The 16,106-nt window shown below is 36.6% G+C and overlaps 1 protein-coding gene across 2 annotated transcripts in view; it reads right to left on the bottom strand.

The window, feature by feature from the left end:
• LOC136031353 (protein O-mannosyl-transferase TMTC4-like) overlaps window positions 1–16,106 on the bottom strand; it is a 119,567-nt gene that overhangs the window by 66,537 nt on the left and 36,924 nt on the right. For both annotated transcript variants that reach the window (XM_065710850.1, XM_065710851.1), the window contains exons 8-9: window positions 7,761–7,969; window positions 2,963–3,327 (exon numbers count right to left, since the gene is read on the bottom strand). In XM_065710850.1, coding sequence (XP_065566922.1) covers window positions 2,963–3,327; window positions 7,761–7,969 — 574 coding nt within the window. The remainder of the gene's footprint in view (window positions 1–2,962; window positions 3,328–7,760; window positions 7,970–16,106) is intronic.

The following is a 16,106-nucleotide window of genomic DNA, read 5'->3' on the forward strand; positions in this document are numbered from 1 at the left end:
GTATACCCTTTAAATTACCATTGTTGAAACTTTATACAGGAAAATTTCACAATACATGGTACTCATTGAAAAACAAAAACACATCACTTTCTTATATGAGCAGCAGTGATATGTCCTCTTATTTTTCTTCGTCACTACCGAGGCACTGGAGCATCATAGAGAGCTGTTTAATGAATCATAATAGATAAAACTTCTATCATAATGGATAAAACGATAAAAAACATCGGTTTTTCTATGCCTAGACTCGATGAGACCTTCATTAAGCGTCACACGGTGCACTAAAAGCTCAATTTGGGTGACATTTTTAGAATGGAAGGCTGGATCGGACACAGGGATATCATAGAGAGCTAATTATGGGCTCATTTATAAACTCTTTTTTTTTATATTTAATTACTCTTTACAAATGTGACTTTATAAGGTAATCTTAAAGTGACACATGGCACCCAAAGAGTGCGCTTTGGGGTGTTTTTCTTTTTTTATTTTCAAACAAAAATAATAAAAAAGGGCGTTGTCGGGGTGCCCCACACCCCTGTGGAAATTCTTCTACATGGAAAATCCCCCTGGAAACTTTCTTAAATTTGAAATAGCGACGCTATTCTTAATTTAAAGTATTCGAAAAAATGTGTGAATTATTCAATTATTTTATTGAACATTGTTTGATTAAGAATATCCAGAAAATCTGAACGATTCTTGGCCGCATTGTGGTAGGAACCTTACGTTAATTAAAAACTTACCAGGGATACCAATCAGATGAAAAAAAAAAATAGACACCTAGAGTTAGAAATTACCTTCCCCTTTGTATCTTTGTTAAAAAGGCGAAATTTAGAAAAAAAATATACCAAGTTTTTTTTTTGTAAATCAGGGTATGGGAGGTATACTTCTCCGGAAGGGGGAAGGGAGTCCTGAATATTTTTTTTCTAAAATTCCCTTCACCCAAGCGAAGCTCGGTCTCCTAGTACTGCATATTAAAATTGATAACAATAGATAAATAGTATGGGTACCGCTAAAAGTACCACTTATTTGTGAGCATACAATTTCTAATTTGAGAGAAAAATGTAGATATATTGTTCGGATTCACTTAATCCTACTTGCAGCTACAACCTGAGTGGCTACTCAGATTGAGTGGCAACTCAGTGGCAAAGCAGAAAAAATATGTTCTACACACATTATACACCATATACGCTATAACTCTTGAACATGTTTGACCACACATGACATATGTATTACACTCTCCGTTAAAACATTAAATTCAGATATGATCCAAACCCTGAGCAATTTTTTTTTTATATAAAGGGAAAAAATGATTTTCTAAAATGAGTTTACCTTCGTTATCAAGTCTAATAACTATATTTCTCCAAGCTACAAAGTGAGTTGCTTGAAAGAAAAAAGCATTCTGGTATAATGTTTAGGCTTTGTCCAATTGATAGTTTTATGAATGATGTTTTAATAAATAATTGAGTAAAAACTTCAGTTTTTGAATCTTAGAAAATTGTCGGAAATAATTACCACTTTCAGAAAAAAAACCTACGATTCCCAAATTTCAATACATCATTTCGTCGGCAACACAAATACTGCTAGAATTCTAGTTTTTATTACAAAGTTAAGTTTATTTCGGTTAAGAGTAGCAAACGGAATTTTCAGAAATCAATTTGACCAAGTCAAATTTTTACATTTTCACAGTTTAAGTATCAAATCGCTTGGTTGACTCTTATATTCATACTATCTAAAGGGTATTCTCTAAAATTAACGATAAGTACCAGCCCAATCCCGAAAAACTTATCATAAGTATTACGGTACACTACGTTATTGTATACAGAGTTATACTTTAAATCTGAGCTCACTTTTGACACATCAAGTTAGGATTTTCCTCAACGGTACGACCTGAAGAGACAGTCTTGACAATAACCTTGATTTGCTAGTTTTATAATTCAAGGACGTCCAAAGCATAAACAAGCAAGAATCTAGAGCGGCAAAGGCTGAATCAGGTACGTTGTTTAACCCTTCCCTCCAAAACTTTTATCCAACTCATAAAGACGTGTCAAAAATGCATATGTATTTCCTATGTGTCTCTGGAAACTTGGAGTTTTCCCATTACTTAGACGAACATGCCACTCGTTTTGTCTTTTGCTCTTTCCAAATCCGTTGCTTCCGTTGTGAATTTGCTTTTGAGCACTGAAAGCATTAAAGTGGCACTTGGTTACTTATTGCTGGTAGTAGAAAACGATTGACAAAAAATATGAGAACTACTTTAATACAATCATAAACAATTACTTATATCAATAACAGAAGTGCATACAGCCCCCCCCCTTCTTACGGGCTAATTCACAAGACACGCTAAACTTTCACACAATTTTTCGAATTCTTATCTTCCGGACAGCCATTTGAGTAGTGTGCCGTAAAATAATGTTAAAGAAAAGAGTCACGCTACTAAAAATATAGGTTGGGTAAGTAGAGGCATAGGTAGGGTATTCAGTGCCCGGGGACAATAACAGTTTTTTCTCCACCCCCACACCATCACTACGAAATGTAAGTAAACAAAATAGAATCTAATTTTAGGCTGAAAAAAAAACAGTCTGGCACCCCCTCAGAGGCTACGCTCGAACACAGCCATCCCCTCTCCCCTTCCGCCACGGTTCCACTGATAAAAAGTGGACTGTTTATTCATCCAATAGAGAAGAGAAGGGGTGTAGTGAAGCACTGTATTTTTAAGGATGAGATAAGTAAGTAATTTATGATTGTTTTAAGGTAGTTTCAGAGTTTCTAGCAACAATTTTCCAATAAAGAACAAGATATCAGTTTCAGGGTACCTTTAAGGGCTTCAATAGAATTTAAGACGGAAGCATTTAGTACATATGGGAAGATCATAAAAAAGACACTCCTGTGTAGACATTCTACCGAGCTAAGCAATGGAAAAAAATCCAATGCCGTATTCACTTTTTAAAATATATAGCTTTTTGTTTACCTTCATTATCCAGCATGGCTATTAAATTACTCCAAGCTAAAGCGTGAGTCGGTCGCAAGGAAGTAGCATTCAGATACGCTGCATATGCTTTGTCCAACTGTTTAGTTTCCAAATACAAATTTCCAAGGTTGTAATAGCAATCTGGATACCGCTTTCGTAACATTAAAGCTTTCAGATACGCCTTTTCTGCGTCATGATATTTCTTAAGGCTTGCTCGAACTATTCCTAAATTCATCCAGGCGGCAGTAAAACTAGGTCGGATGGAAATCGCTTTTTCTAAAAGTAGCTCAGCGTCGTCAAGAGAGTTTTGGTCACGAAGTAAGTTGGCTAAATTGTTCATAGCTTGGTCGTAACGAGGGTTCAGTCTACAAATAAACACATTTTATTGGATAGACGATATAAAATAGTCCATTCTTAATTATATAATACCATCACTAAAAACATCATCGAAAATATATATTTTTTTTTTTACTAAATATAACTCAAATGTTAAATTTACGACTTAGATGGCACCCTAGTGAATCTTTGTTATGTAAGTAAATGGCCAAACAAGAAAACTTAAGTCAACGATGAAAGTGAGGCAATTCACGGTAAGTGAAAAATAAGGAGGATGTACAAATTTTGGTCGAGGCCTCTACTCAGCCGTCCTTAGCAAGACAATACGAATGAAAAACCAGACAGAAGTTCAAGAAACAAAACAAAAGAACAAACCTTAAAACACAAATTAAAAGAGTAACGGTAAAACGGTACTTTCAGGTAAAGGTAAAAAGACCATTAAATAGAAAAAAACAATGGTGAATGATGGATAAAATTTTTAATCAAAAGATTACTTCTATTTTAGATAAAAGTTCATAAGAAAAAGGCACAGTTAAATTAGATCTTTCCATGTTGCATTTCAGACCCGATAACAGTTCAAACCCGGTATCCCCCCCTGGGTATAGCCTTAAATCTCTATTTTGATACGAGGGATGAAGAAGGCAGGGTGAAAAGATTATAATCATAAAAATTTTCATTTAGAATCATGAAAATGATAATTTATCTTTTCATATTTTAAAATTGGAAACATATCTCTCTAGCATTAGAGCTAGATAGTACCTTTACAGCAAGCTACACTAGATATCATGACTTCAGAGTCCAACTTACACTAGATATTTCGGCGTTTCGGCCTAATTTACATTAGATATTATTCTGATTCTTTGCGCAACTTACACTGGATAAAAACACTTTTCGCCCGTAACTTTAAAAAGTCACTTGTAGCTGAAAGGAGCTTTTTAATTTGTGGTGCAACAGCAGCTGCCAATAAAACATTCCTGGAAATTATTCCATTAGACTTACAATTTTAAAATTCTTACTGAAGGACCATTACTTAAAATAGACAAAATAACTGAATCGAATATTTTTGTAATTATTTTCCGTGGTACTCATGATTTACCCCAAAGAGGAAAGGAATTGACAGAGACATATTACAGGTAATGGAGAGACACAATTTGCAATCGAAAATTTAACTTCAATTGTGAATAAAATTATCTAAAACAAGGTCGAGTTAAATTAGATCTTTCGATGTACTTCAGTTCCAGAAAAGTTTTCACAAAACCTAATCTGAAAAAGAAGTATTGAAAGAGTTGTATCCCAGTCATAGCCGTCTTATGCAGAAAATATGTATGCCCCTGAAAATAAATTAGTCAATAAAGCTGATTGAAGTCTCTCTAACAAATTAGTATTTTTTATTAATGAAAACTTGGACAAGCCGATATCCAAAGTGGGAATTTTGGCTGCTAAGTAACGGATAACGATTAAGTGACTTCTACAAAAAACATACTCATGACATCAGAATATAAATTAAGTCCAAAGCAGTGAGTTGCAAATTATTTTTTGTAGCGGAGGGGGCATAAGAAATTTTGTAAGGAACAAAACGTAAAAAAACACAAATCTAGGCAAACTCGATAATCAAACAGTTCGTGGTAACGAACTGTAGTAAGGAGCGACCCGGCTCAATAGTAACCAAAACTCTAAAAAATGGAATTTTGATACCAATAGCTACATCAAAAGAATCGCATTTTAATGCTGATTTTAAATATATAAGTTTCATCAAGTTTAGTCTTACCCATCAAAAGTTACGAGCCTGAGAAAATTTGCGTTATTTTAGAAAATAGGGGGAAACACCCCCTAAAAGACATAGGATCTTAACGAAAATCACACGTCAGATTCAGCGTATCAGAGAACCCTACTGTAGATTTTGCATTTTTTGCCAGAAGGCAGATCACGGATGCGTGTTTTTTTTTTTTTTTTTTTTTTTTTTTTTTTTTTTTTTTTTTTTTTTTTTTTTTTTTTTTTTTCAGGGGTGATTGTATCGACCCAGTTGTCCTAGAATGTTGCAAGAGGGCTTATTCTAACGGAAATGAAAAGTTCTAGTGCCCTTTTTAAGTGACCAAAAAAATTGGAGGGCACCTAGGCCCCCTCCACGCTAATTATTTTCCCAAAGTCAACGGATCAAAATTCGAGATAGCCATTTTATTCAGCGTAGTCGAAAAACCTTATAACTATGTCTTTGGGGACGACTTATTCCCCCACAGTCCCCGTGGGAGGGGCAACAAGTTACAAACTTTGACCAGTGCTTACATATAGTAATGGTTATTGGGAAGTGTACAGGTGTTTTCAGGCGGATTTTTTTTGGTTGGGGGAGGGGTTAAGAAGAGGGGGGTATGCTCGGGGAACTTTCCATCGAGACTTTGTCATGGGAGAAGAAAACTTCCATGAAGGGAGAGCAGGATTTACTAGCATTATTAAAAAAAAAAACAATTAAAAAATAAATATGAAAAAGCTTTTTAAGCTGGAAGTAAGGAACAGCATTAAAACTTAAAACAAGCAGAAATTATTACCCATATGAGGGGCTCACCTCCTTCTAATACCTCGCTCTTTACGCTAAACTATTTTTAGTAATTTCAACTATTTATTCTACGGCTTTTGTGATTCAGGGGTCATTCTTAATGAATTGGGACAAAATTTAAGCTTTAGTGTAAAGAGCGAGGTACTGACGAGGGGGCGAACCCCCTCATATATGTAATAAAAACATGAGAATACAAAAGTTCTTTACGTAAGCTAATTTATAAGTTACGTAAATCTTTTACTAATAAAAAGATTCGTAAAAAATTAGAAGTTCTAGTTGCCCTTTTAATTAACCAAAAAATCGGAGGGCAACTAGGCTTCCTCCCCCGCTCTTTTTTTTCTCAAAATCATTCGATCAAAATTATGAGAAAGCCATTTAACCAAAAAAAAAAAAAAAATGCAAATTTCGTTTTGATTATTCCTCTGCGGAGAGCCAAAATCAAAACATGCATTGATTCAAAAACGTTCAGAAATTAAATAAAAAAACAAGTTTTTTTAAATGAAAGCAAGGAGCGACATTAAAACTTAAAAAAGAGCAGAAATTACTTCGTATATGAAAGGGGCTGCTTCCTCATCAACGCCCCGCTCTTTACGCTAAAGTTTTTTATTGTTTTAAAAAGAAGAATTGAGAGAAAGAGTCAAACTTTAGCGTAAAGAGCGGGGCGTTGATGAGGAAACAGCCTCTTTCATATACGAAGTAATTTCTGTTCGTTTTAAGTTTTAATGTCGCTCCTTACTTTCAGTTAAAAAAATTGTTTTGTTTTATTTAATAATGACATATAATTATCAATATATCATTTTTTCTTTTGGTAAAGTTTTCTTTCAAGAATATAGCTATTTAACTGTTTTTATTTTCTGCTCATACTCAAGCTCCATCTCAAAATTTTTGTGTCATCCATGACCTCTTACTCCCTCCCCTTAAGTTTATTTGGCTTTAAGTTTTAAGTTTTTTAAAATTAAAATTTAAAATTAATTTTAAAAAATTTAGTTTTTAAAAATTAAATTTAAAAATTTAGTTTTTTTCCCATAATTTTTATTTACTTTAATGTTTTTGAAGTATGGTCCTTCCTCTACTTGATTAAAACATATCAGAATAGAATATAATTTTTTTGCACCCACTTTCCGCCAAATTCGTAATTTCGTTTTTTAAAAGTCCAGTTTTTGACAGCTATCAAACCAACACGCAGGTTTTCTTAGCACTTAGATTCCACTCAGTTTGTCACTATTCGAAATAAATAAAATACCAACTAACAAGACTGAATACAAGTGGGGGAGGGGAGGTTACAGAGTTTGAACTCCCCTGAAAAAATTGTCCGACTAGCAAAAAGGCAACAAAAATGCAAATAAATAAATTTTTGATGTTTTTTTTTAGTACACCCGCCCCCTGAACAAAAATCCTGGATAAGACTCAGCTGAATTTTAAACAATCACACATTTATCTCAATTTATCCACGGGTACATTACAAAGAATGGGTCTAGTTTCATCTTGGAGAGATTCAATGGGAGGTTCTTGTTCTTGATATCGTTTTTCTGAAAAAAAAAGACAATCGCAAGGATATTGGTTTGCAATCGAACTTTTAACTATCAGGTTACATAAATAAATAGAATCTATTTTAATCTACGATTTAATAGTGATTAAATCTATATATGAAGAAGATTTCATTTTTCAACTCAATTTTTTTTTATTTTAAAAAAAGGGGGGAGCACCCAGTAGCGAAACATTTTTAAAGATCTATTACAAGATTTTTTAAACGTGGAAATCTAAACTGTATTATAATTCAAGGATAATAGAATTATAATTCAAGGAAGTAAGAAAAAGGTGGACTCTTAGGCCGCCAATTTCCGTTCACTGGGGAATTTTTTTTGACAAACCTCGGCAAGGGATCCACTCATCAAACTAAAGACACTGTACCTTATTGCTTCTTGATATTCTTCGATAGCTAAAGTGACATTTCCTGCTTCAGCAGCAACTTTGGCAATATTATAGTGGACTTTTGCATTTTTTGGGCATACTTTCAATCCAGATGAAAATAAAGAGATTTCTTCCTTCCATTCCAGAGTGCGGACTACACTTTTCGATGAATATAACAAAACTGTGACAGTAACAGCAAACGGATAAACCTGCAAAGGAACGAGCTTAATTCACTGCAGACAATTCAAGGAAAAGATGATAAAAAAAAGATCTTTCATTTTATTAACTAATTTTTCCTTCAAAGAGGAAACAACTCGGTTCAATCTTTTCCTTAAACTTACAACCACGAAGAAGACTTTCTTCTCGTCAGATTTCAAATGGGTTACCCATTTTGTGCTGAATGATACATGGTTTAAACAACCTTTTTCTGAGGTAAAAAGGTCCGTAATTTAACTTCATATTATCATCAGACTCTTTAGGTTTCCGTTCGTACCAAGACAACAACTGAAAAAGACTTATGTTTTCCATATTCTCCGGCCTTTTGGGGGTAGAATTCAACAGGCCAGGGAAGAATGTTCAAGTCACAATTTCTGGGTCTTTTTTAGCGAGCTCTTCAAGCTCCTCATATCTTGTCAGTGTCCTCTTCACCTCGCTCATTTTTTTTTTGCCAATATATCCAATACCTCTAAAAAGGTCAATATATCTAAATTGTCTGGAAATACTAAACAATTTAGTCCCAAGAAGCTTATTAGCAGCTTCACCAAATCAAGCGTGACGGGTTTTTACGTACTTCAACACATAGGTTCGTTGGCCATGATTCTTACATACATCATTCACTTTCTCCCACATTACTTCTACTTCGACACTCTCTGCTTTAGTCAACTAAAACGGCAATTTGGAGCCCAAATGACCAATATGTTGAAAATCAATGTTTGCTTGATTAGCTATTAGCAATGCAGGATTAAAGTCATTTATGTAACACTCGGCATCTCTTCAAAGCAGACAATATGATTTTTTGTGTGTGGCTTTTTACGGTCTGTAGCAAGAGCCAAACAGTCTATCAAATCATTTAATTCTGTCCCCACCTTAGAGGAGACTTGGCAAACCAAACCAACAATATATTACCCTCAACATCTTTTCGTCTTATACTTTTTGACAGTATTTATCGTAGCGATGAACTTTATGGTCTTTGACAAGCTTATGAAGGGCTGGACTTGTTAATCTATTTGGGGTTCCAGAGTTATAATGCTGTCAATAGCCTGAATCACTTCAGATGCTGCTGATTTCCCAATAACAGGAGCGTCTTCAATCCACAACACGCAGTGTACACGAGGCAAACCTTGCATCTGATACCAGGTACTCCAGAAACGAGCCGTCCTGGCCGAGTGGGTTGGTGCGCTGGATTCAGGGTCCCTTGTCTGAGAGGACGCGGGTTCAAATCCCAGTGTACCCAATTCTTCAGTTTGGGACGGGGGTCAGTGGCGAGACTCTGTAAGCTTAGCCAGAGTCGACCCAGCTCTAAATGGGTACCTGGAAAAACCTGGGGTAGGTAAACAGGAAGGGTGTGCGAAAGCACAGGATGGCTGGCCCCCAACCCCCCATTGCACTTCCTGACTGAAGGACCAAGAAACGGAGATCAGCACCACCGGTACGGACTGTAAAGTCTAATGCCGTATCCTTTACCTTTTACTCCAGAAATGATCATTAGCCTTATCAAATAAAAGATTTATCTTTGAACAAATTATATCATTAAATACAGTATCAATTTCTTGTCTAAGTGCACATTACCCCCCCCCCCCCTCTCCCAAAGAGAGCGGATCCGTTCCGATTATTTCAATCCCGTATCTAGGACCTGTGATCACTTTTCCCTCCAAGTTTTATCCCGATCCCTCAACTCTAAGCGTTTTCCAAGATTGTATGTTCCCCCCTTCCCCAGCTCTCCACAATGTCATCGGATCAAGTCGGGATTTAAAATAAGAGCTCTGAGACACGATACCCTCCAAACGTCAAATTTCATTAAGATCCGATCACTCCTTCGTAAATTAAAAATACCTCATTTTTTCTAATTTTTCAGAATTAACCCTCCCCCCAACTCCCCCAAAGAGAGCGGATCCATTCCGGTTACGTCAATCACGTATTTAGGACTTGTGATTATGTTTCCATAATGGCGTTTTCCAAGATTTTAGGTTCCCCCCAACTCCCCGCAATGTCACCGGATCCGGTAGGGATTAAAAAAAGAGCTCTGAGAGACGATATCCTTCCAAAAATCAAATTTCCTTAAGATCTGATCATCCTTTCGTCAGTTAAAAATACCTCATTTTTTCTAATTTGTCCGATTTAACCGTCCTCCCACTCCCCCCTAGAAACACAAGAGCAACGCAAAACCAGGCTTGCGGCTCAAAGAGAAAGGGCCAGATTAGGAATGTCCAATTTACATCAACGAAGGCGTGTCAGGGAATCACCAGAGCAACGCGAAACCAGGCTTGCGGCTGAAAGAGAAAGTAAAAAAGAAGGTGTGTCGAAGAATCACCAGGAAAAGACGACACCGGGCTTGCGACTCAAAGAGAACGTACCAAAAGAAGGCGTGTCAATGTATCACAAGAGCAATGTATAATCGCCTGGCATTCAGGTACTGCTCATCTAATGATTTTAGCTTGAGTCGAGATGTTCAAATCGGGACTATGATTGAAATTTGTCCCTATGGCAAGGCCATAGGAGTTGAATGAACGTTGTGGAATTTCCCCCGACGTTGAAAGGACTATCGTTTCCCAGTTGCAACATCTTTGCCACGAAAATAATAATTTAACGCGTCTGTTCAAAACAGCAATCGATTTGATGCCTACTGATACGCATAAAATTATTATATACGCTGAAAAACGCCGGCTGGCGAATATGTGCGTAGATACAATCCTCCAACTATCAAGGAAGTGGCAATCGTTATGGTCAGTGATCAGTTTTTACCTCGAGATATTATTCTTCATAGGCGAAACTCTCGGTTGACAAGAATTGCTGAAACTCATCGATGCTACGATGCCCCAGAATATCCTATCATTTTTGGGGGATGGAGCTGACGGCTATCACTTTAATATTAAATTGATAAATCCTGTCACTAACAAAGAAATGGATAAGAAATGCAGCGCAATGAACTACTTGCCTATAGACTAATAATTCGTCAGGATGAAGAAAATTATATTTTAAAATGCAGTCAGTTGTTTCACCAATACATCGTTGATATGTATGCAAAGATTGAATCAGAACATTTGCTATTCATCCGTCTGAATCAGACCAAGCTCCACTCTGAACAATACATTCATTTTCGAGATGCAGCTGTTTCCCCCGACGTTGAAAGGACTATCGTTTCCCAGTTGCAACATCTTTTCCTCGAAAATAATAATTTAGCGCGTCTGTTCAAAACAGCAATCGATTTGATTCCTACTGATACGCATAAAATTGTTATTTACGCTGACAAAACGCCTGCTGACGAATATGTGCGTGGATACAATGCTCCAACTATCAAGGAAGTGGCAATCGTTGTGGTCGGTGATCAGTTTTTACCTCGAGATATTATTCTTCATAAGTGAAACACTCAGTTGGTAAGAATTGCTGAAACTCATCGATGCTACGATGCCCTACAATATCCTATCATTTTTTTAGGATGGAGCTGACGGCTATCACTTTAATATTAAATTGATAAATCCTGTCACTAACAAAGAAATGGATAAGAAATGCAGCGCAATGAACTATTATGCCTATAGACTAATGATTCGTCAGGATGAAGACAATTATATTTTAAAATGCCGTCAGTTGTTTCACCAATACATCATTGATATGTATGCGAACATTGAATCAGAACGTTTGCTATTCATCCGTCTGAATCAGACCAAGCTCCACTCTGAACAATACATTCATTTGCAAGATGCAGTTGTAAATGACGGTGATACCACTAACATTTGAAGAGTAACAATTTTCCCTTCGTCATATGCTGGCAGTCCGCGTCATATGCATAAGTATGCTCAAGATGCCATTGCGTTTCTTCGTCTCTATGGTTGTCCAGATTTATTTGTTACATTTACATGTAATCCACCTTGGGACGAGATACAGCAGTTTCTACTTCCTGGACAATCGCCGGTTCATGGACATGAAAATACAGCCCGAGTCTTCCGGCAAAAGTTAAATCACTGATAAGTTTCATAATAAAACTTAAAGTGTTTGGGTCAGTGCGATGCTGGTTGTACTCAGTGGAATAGCAAAAGCGAGGATTGCCACACGCACATATACTAATCTGGCTATATAATAAAATCGCTTCTAATGAAATTGACGATTTGATTTCCGCTGAAATACCTGATGTCGATAGGGGCTTACATGATATTGTGGTAAAAAATGTGATACATGGACCTTGCGGTACACTGAATGAAAAATCCCCACGCATGGACCAAGGAAGGTGCACAAAGCAATATCCTCGACTTTTAGTAGCCATCACAATTACCGGCAATGATGGCTAAACTTTATATAGAAGAACGTCTGCCAAAGATGGCAGTAAATCAGCAATTAAAAAGTCGCGTAAACATGACATCAAAGAAGATAACCAGTGGGTTGTTCCATATTCACCTTTATTACCAAAAACATAATGCGCACATAAACGTGGAATACTGTAACTCCGTAAAGACGATAAAAACATATGTAAATACGTCAACAAAGGCAGCGAAATGGCAGTTTTTGGCTTGCAGTCCGAAATCAGTGATATCAATGAAGTCGTGCAATATCAGGCTGGAAGATACATAAGCAGTAATGAAGCTGTGTGACGAATTCTTTTATTTCCGATACATGAACGAAGTCCAGCTGTTGTTCACTTAGCGGTACATTTACAGAATTGTCAACGTGTTTATTTTTCGGATGCAAATGTGCAACAAAGAGCCCTGAATCCACTGGCTTCAATATTAATGCTTGCGGCTCAAAGAGACAGTATCATTAATCCTACAATGTCACAAAAAATGGAACACTAAGAGGAAACACCAGAGCAACGCAAAACCACACAGTAGACGTGCAACACGTGGAGTTTCAGATAGTCAGCTGTTAGTTAGTCCCCCATAAACTCCCCCTTAACCCTCCCCCTACTATGCGTTGCTGCACACCCCAGAAACACTTGGGGTGTCAGCTAGTCAGCCGGCACGCGGAGTGACCTCTGCCTCGTAAAAACTGTCTAGATACAAACGAAAAGCAGGTCGTCCTGGGGTTTTATTATTAATATTATTATTATTATTATTCAAGTAATAAACATCTACTTATATCATGTTTCTAATGTTCACGATTAAGCAAAAAGGCATTACTAAATTTGAATGTAAATTTATTTGACCAAACCTTGGACATGCTCCCCCTTAAACTGTAAAATAAATGATGTCATATGCTTTGAAAAATTAAAAAAAGTTTGGACATTAATACACATTCTCCCAATCAAAAAAGAAAAGAGCTAAAATTAAAACTAGCAAACGCAAAATTATCTCAAACTACAAAGAAAACGAATAAAAAAGTGCACGTCAATTTTCAGTGAATCAGAAAACATATCAATAGGCTAAAACTTCCAAATTCCTGCTAAGAAGTTTAGTTCCTCAAGTTGATTGAAATATGAAAATGAAATATAGACAATGCCGAAACTACGTTTTACTTCTAAACCGAAAACACGTCCAAACCCATTCGAAGAGAAAACTGAGACGGATAAATCGTCAAAGAAAAACATGTGGCCAACAAAGATTTGCTCAGAATTATTGAATAAAGAGGAAAGCGGGGTGAAAGGACCGGACATACACAAGACACAATCCAGGCTCAATATCACACCAAAGCCTCTTACAACACAACACGGCTACAAAAACACGACTCCGAAAGTTATAAAACAAAGGATCTTAACTAGAGTCGTGGAAGACGAAGCAAACAATCCATGTATCAGAAAAAAGACAAAACCCGTCAATCCTAGTAGACATACAATTAGGAAACGAATAGAAATAATAATGGAAGATAAAAATGAAAGAAGAGAAACTGAAAATTCTGCAGTATGTCCAGAAGAAAATTGCTGCAAATGAAGGAACTGATTTGGAAAAAGTCAAAAGACACATAAATAAAGAAGATGAAAACAAAAAAGTAATCCTAAGACCTGAATACGAACGTGGACCGACTATTGAAGGAATACATGAAGAAAATGTATCTTTTCAATATCAGTGAGAAGACGTTGCTGAACAGAAAACGAGGAAAACGCACTTGAGAAATGAAAAGGGTAGTAGTGAGCTTGAAAAAGATCGTGAGGTATTTCTACCCCTTAGTCATGTAAGCAGAAAGAGAAAGCTGGAAGACGAAGACTCTGATGACGTTGGTAGTATCGATTTACGTGAAAAAAATGAAAAGATACTTGAATCTAATGTTAAACTTCTGGGGGATGAAATTCAAGCCAAAGGAGCTCATGAAGTGGAAGTGCCAGAGAAATCAGAGGCAATATTTGCTGGCAGAAAAAGGCCAAAAAATACGTCAGAATAGCTTCAGAAAATGATAAAAATTGAAAATAGTATGGGTTTATTGTACTGACAATTAATTTTACACATAATTTCTGACGGCTTCCATCGATCGAAAGTGACCTGATGTTATGAGTATTGGCTGGACAATCATTTTTTACTCTATTTGGCCTCAGCCAATTTTCCCTTATATAATGCATTTCAATAAAAAGTAGGTGTCATAATTATCATTCTTATTCTTAGTGCTATCATGTCAGAGAGGGAGGAAAGATTATTCAGCAGCCGGACTACACGACAGGCTTCAAGCAATACATCAAGGATAAACCCCATTCAGTCGTGCAGGGGCCAGCGGAATCATGTACGACTTTCAGGTCTATGGGAAAGATCCAGTTCCGGCCACTGAGCTTGGTCTGGAAGCAGAGGTTGTGCTCAGACTAGCAGAGGCGATGCCAAGACACGAGAACTTCAAACTCTTTTTTGACAATTATTGCATACCACTGATTCGCGAGCTCCTTTTACTTGGGGTTCATTCAGCTGACACCGTCAGGGCAAACCGACTATAAGATAGCGTTATCGAACCTAACGATGTAATGAAAAAAAAGGGAAGAGGAAGTTTTGACTAAAGAGTTGAGACCAATAGCAACATAGTGGCAACGAAGCTGTTCAACAAACAAGAGCGTCTAAATTGCTTCGTCGTTTGTCGGCGCTGAACCTTCAGACAAAGGCAAACGTTGGGATAGAAAATTGACGAAGTACGTCGACGTTGTTCGTCTCCTGTGCAACGTTGAGTACAACAGATTCATAGATGGCGTTGACATCAGTGACATGCTCATTGAGCTGTACAGAATATATATCCGTCAAAAGAAATGGTATATGCGTCTTTTTTACTATTTCTTGGATGTTTCAGCCTTCAACGCATGGTTGCTTTATCGGCGTCATATGGGTCAACACAAAAAAAGCCTCTTAGACTTCAAGAGCGAAATCGCCAACTACCTTACCTCTACAAGTGATGCAAGGTCTCGCGGAAGACTCCTCGCAGACCAAGACTGTTCCACTCCAAAAAGACCAAAGCTTGCCAAACCAATGTCATATGATAGTGTTCGCTATGACAGCATCCAGCATTGGCCGGAGGCAGTGGCTACTAAGAAGCGATGCCGACTCTGCTCCACTCATGCTCGAATCCAGTGTTCAAACTGTCAGATTTCATTGTGTCTGGTGTAGAACAGAAACTATTTCAAAATCTTTCATATCCAACGACTATTTTGTATTTCTTCTTCTTCGTATTGCCAGTAAAAATAAATTTCCATGTTAGATCAGTATATGGATTTTGCAGCTTGTGACAGCGGATTAGCCAATTGGAGTCATGACTGCAAGTCCGGAATGAATAAATGAAACGGATTCGATAACCGAGGATATATATATTTCAGCCATTTAAGGCTGAAATGTGAAAATAGATTTTTTTTTTTTTTTTTAGCTCTATCATAATTCAGCCCTGAAAGGGCTAAAAAACAAATTTTTTCAGAGGGGCAGTAAAGAGCGAAGTTGAAACTTAAAAAGGGACAAAAAATAGTACTTCACAGTGTACCTGATATATAGCAATAAAACCAGTAAAAATAAACCAACTTAACCAACTAAATAAAATTATGTTTGCCTATGTTTCTAGGATAATAGAAAACTAGCACTTTACTGAAAACACAAAAGCCAAGTATAAAAAACAGGAATATTGGATTTAGAGTCAAAAGAGAGTATGTAGCCTAACAACAATAAACTAATTTACAATTCTTTTCATAGTCTTGCACCAGTTACGACATCAGTAACTTTCATTATGCAATTTAAATTATCTTAAAAA

Source organism: Artemia franciscana, chromosome 9, assembly GCF_032884065.1.
Source record: "Artemia franciscana chromosome 9, ASM3288406v1, whole genome shotgun sequence".
NCBI lineage: Eukaryota > Metazoa > Arthropoda > Branchiopoda > Anostraca > Artemiidae > Artemia > Artemia franciscana.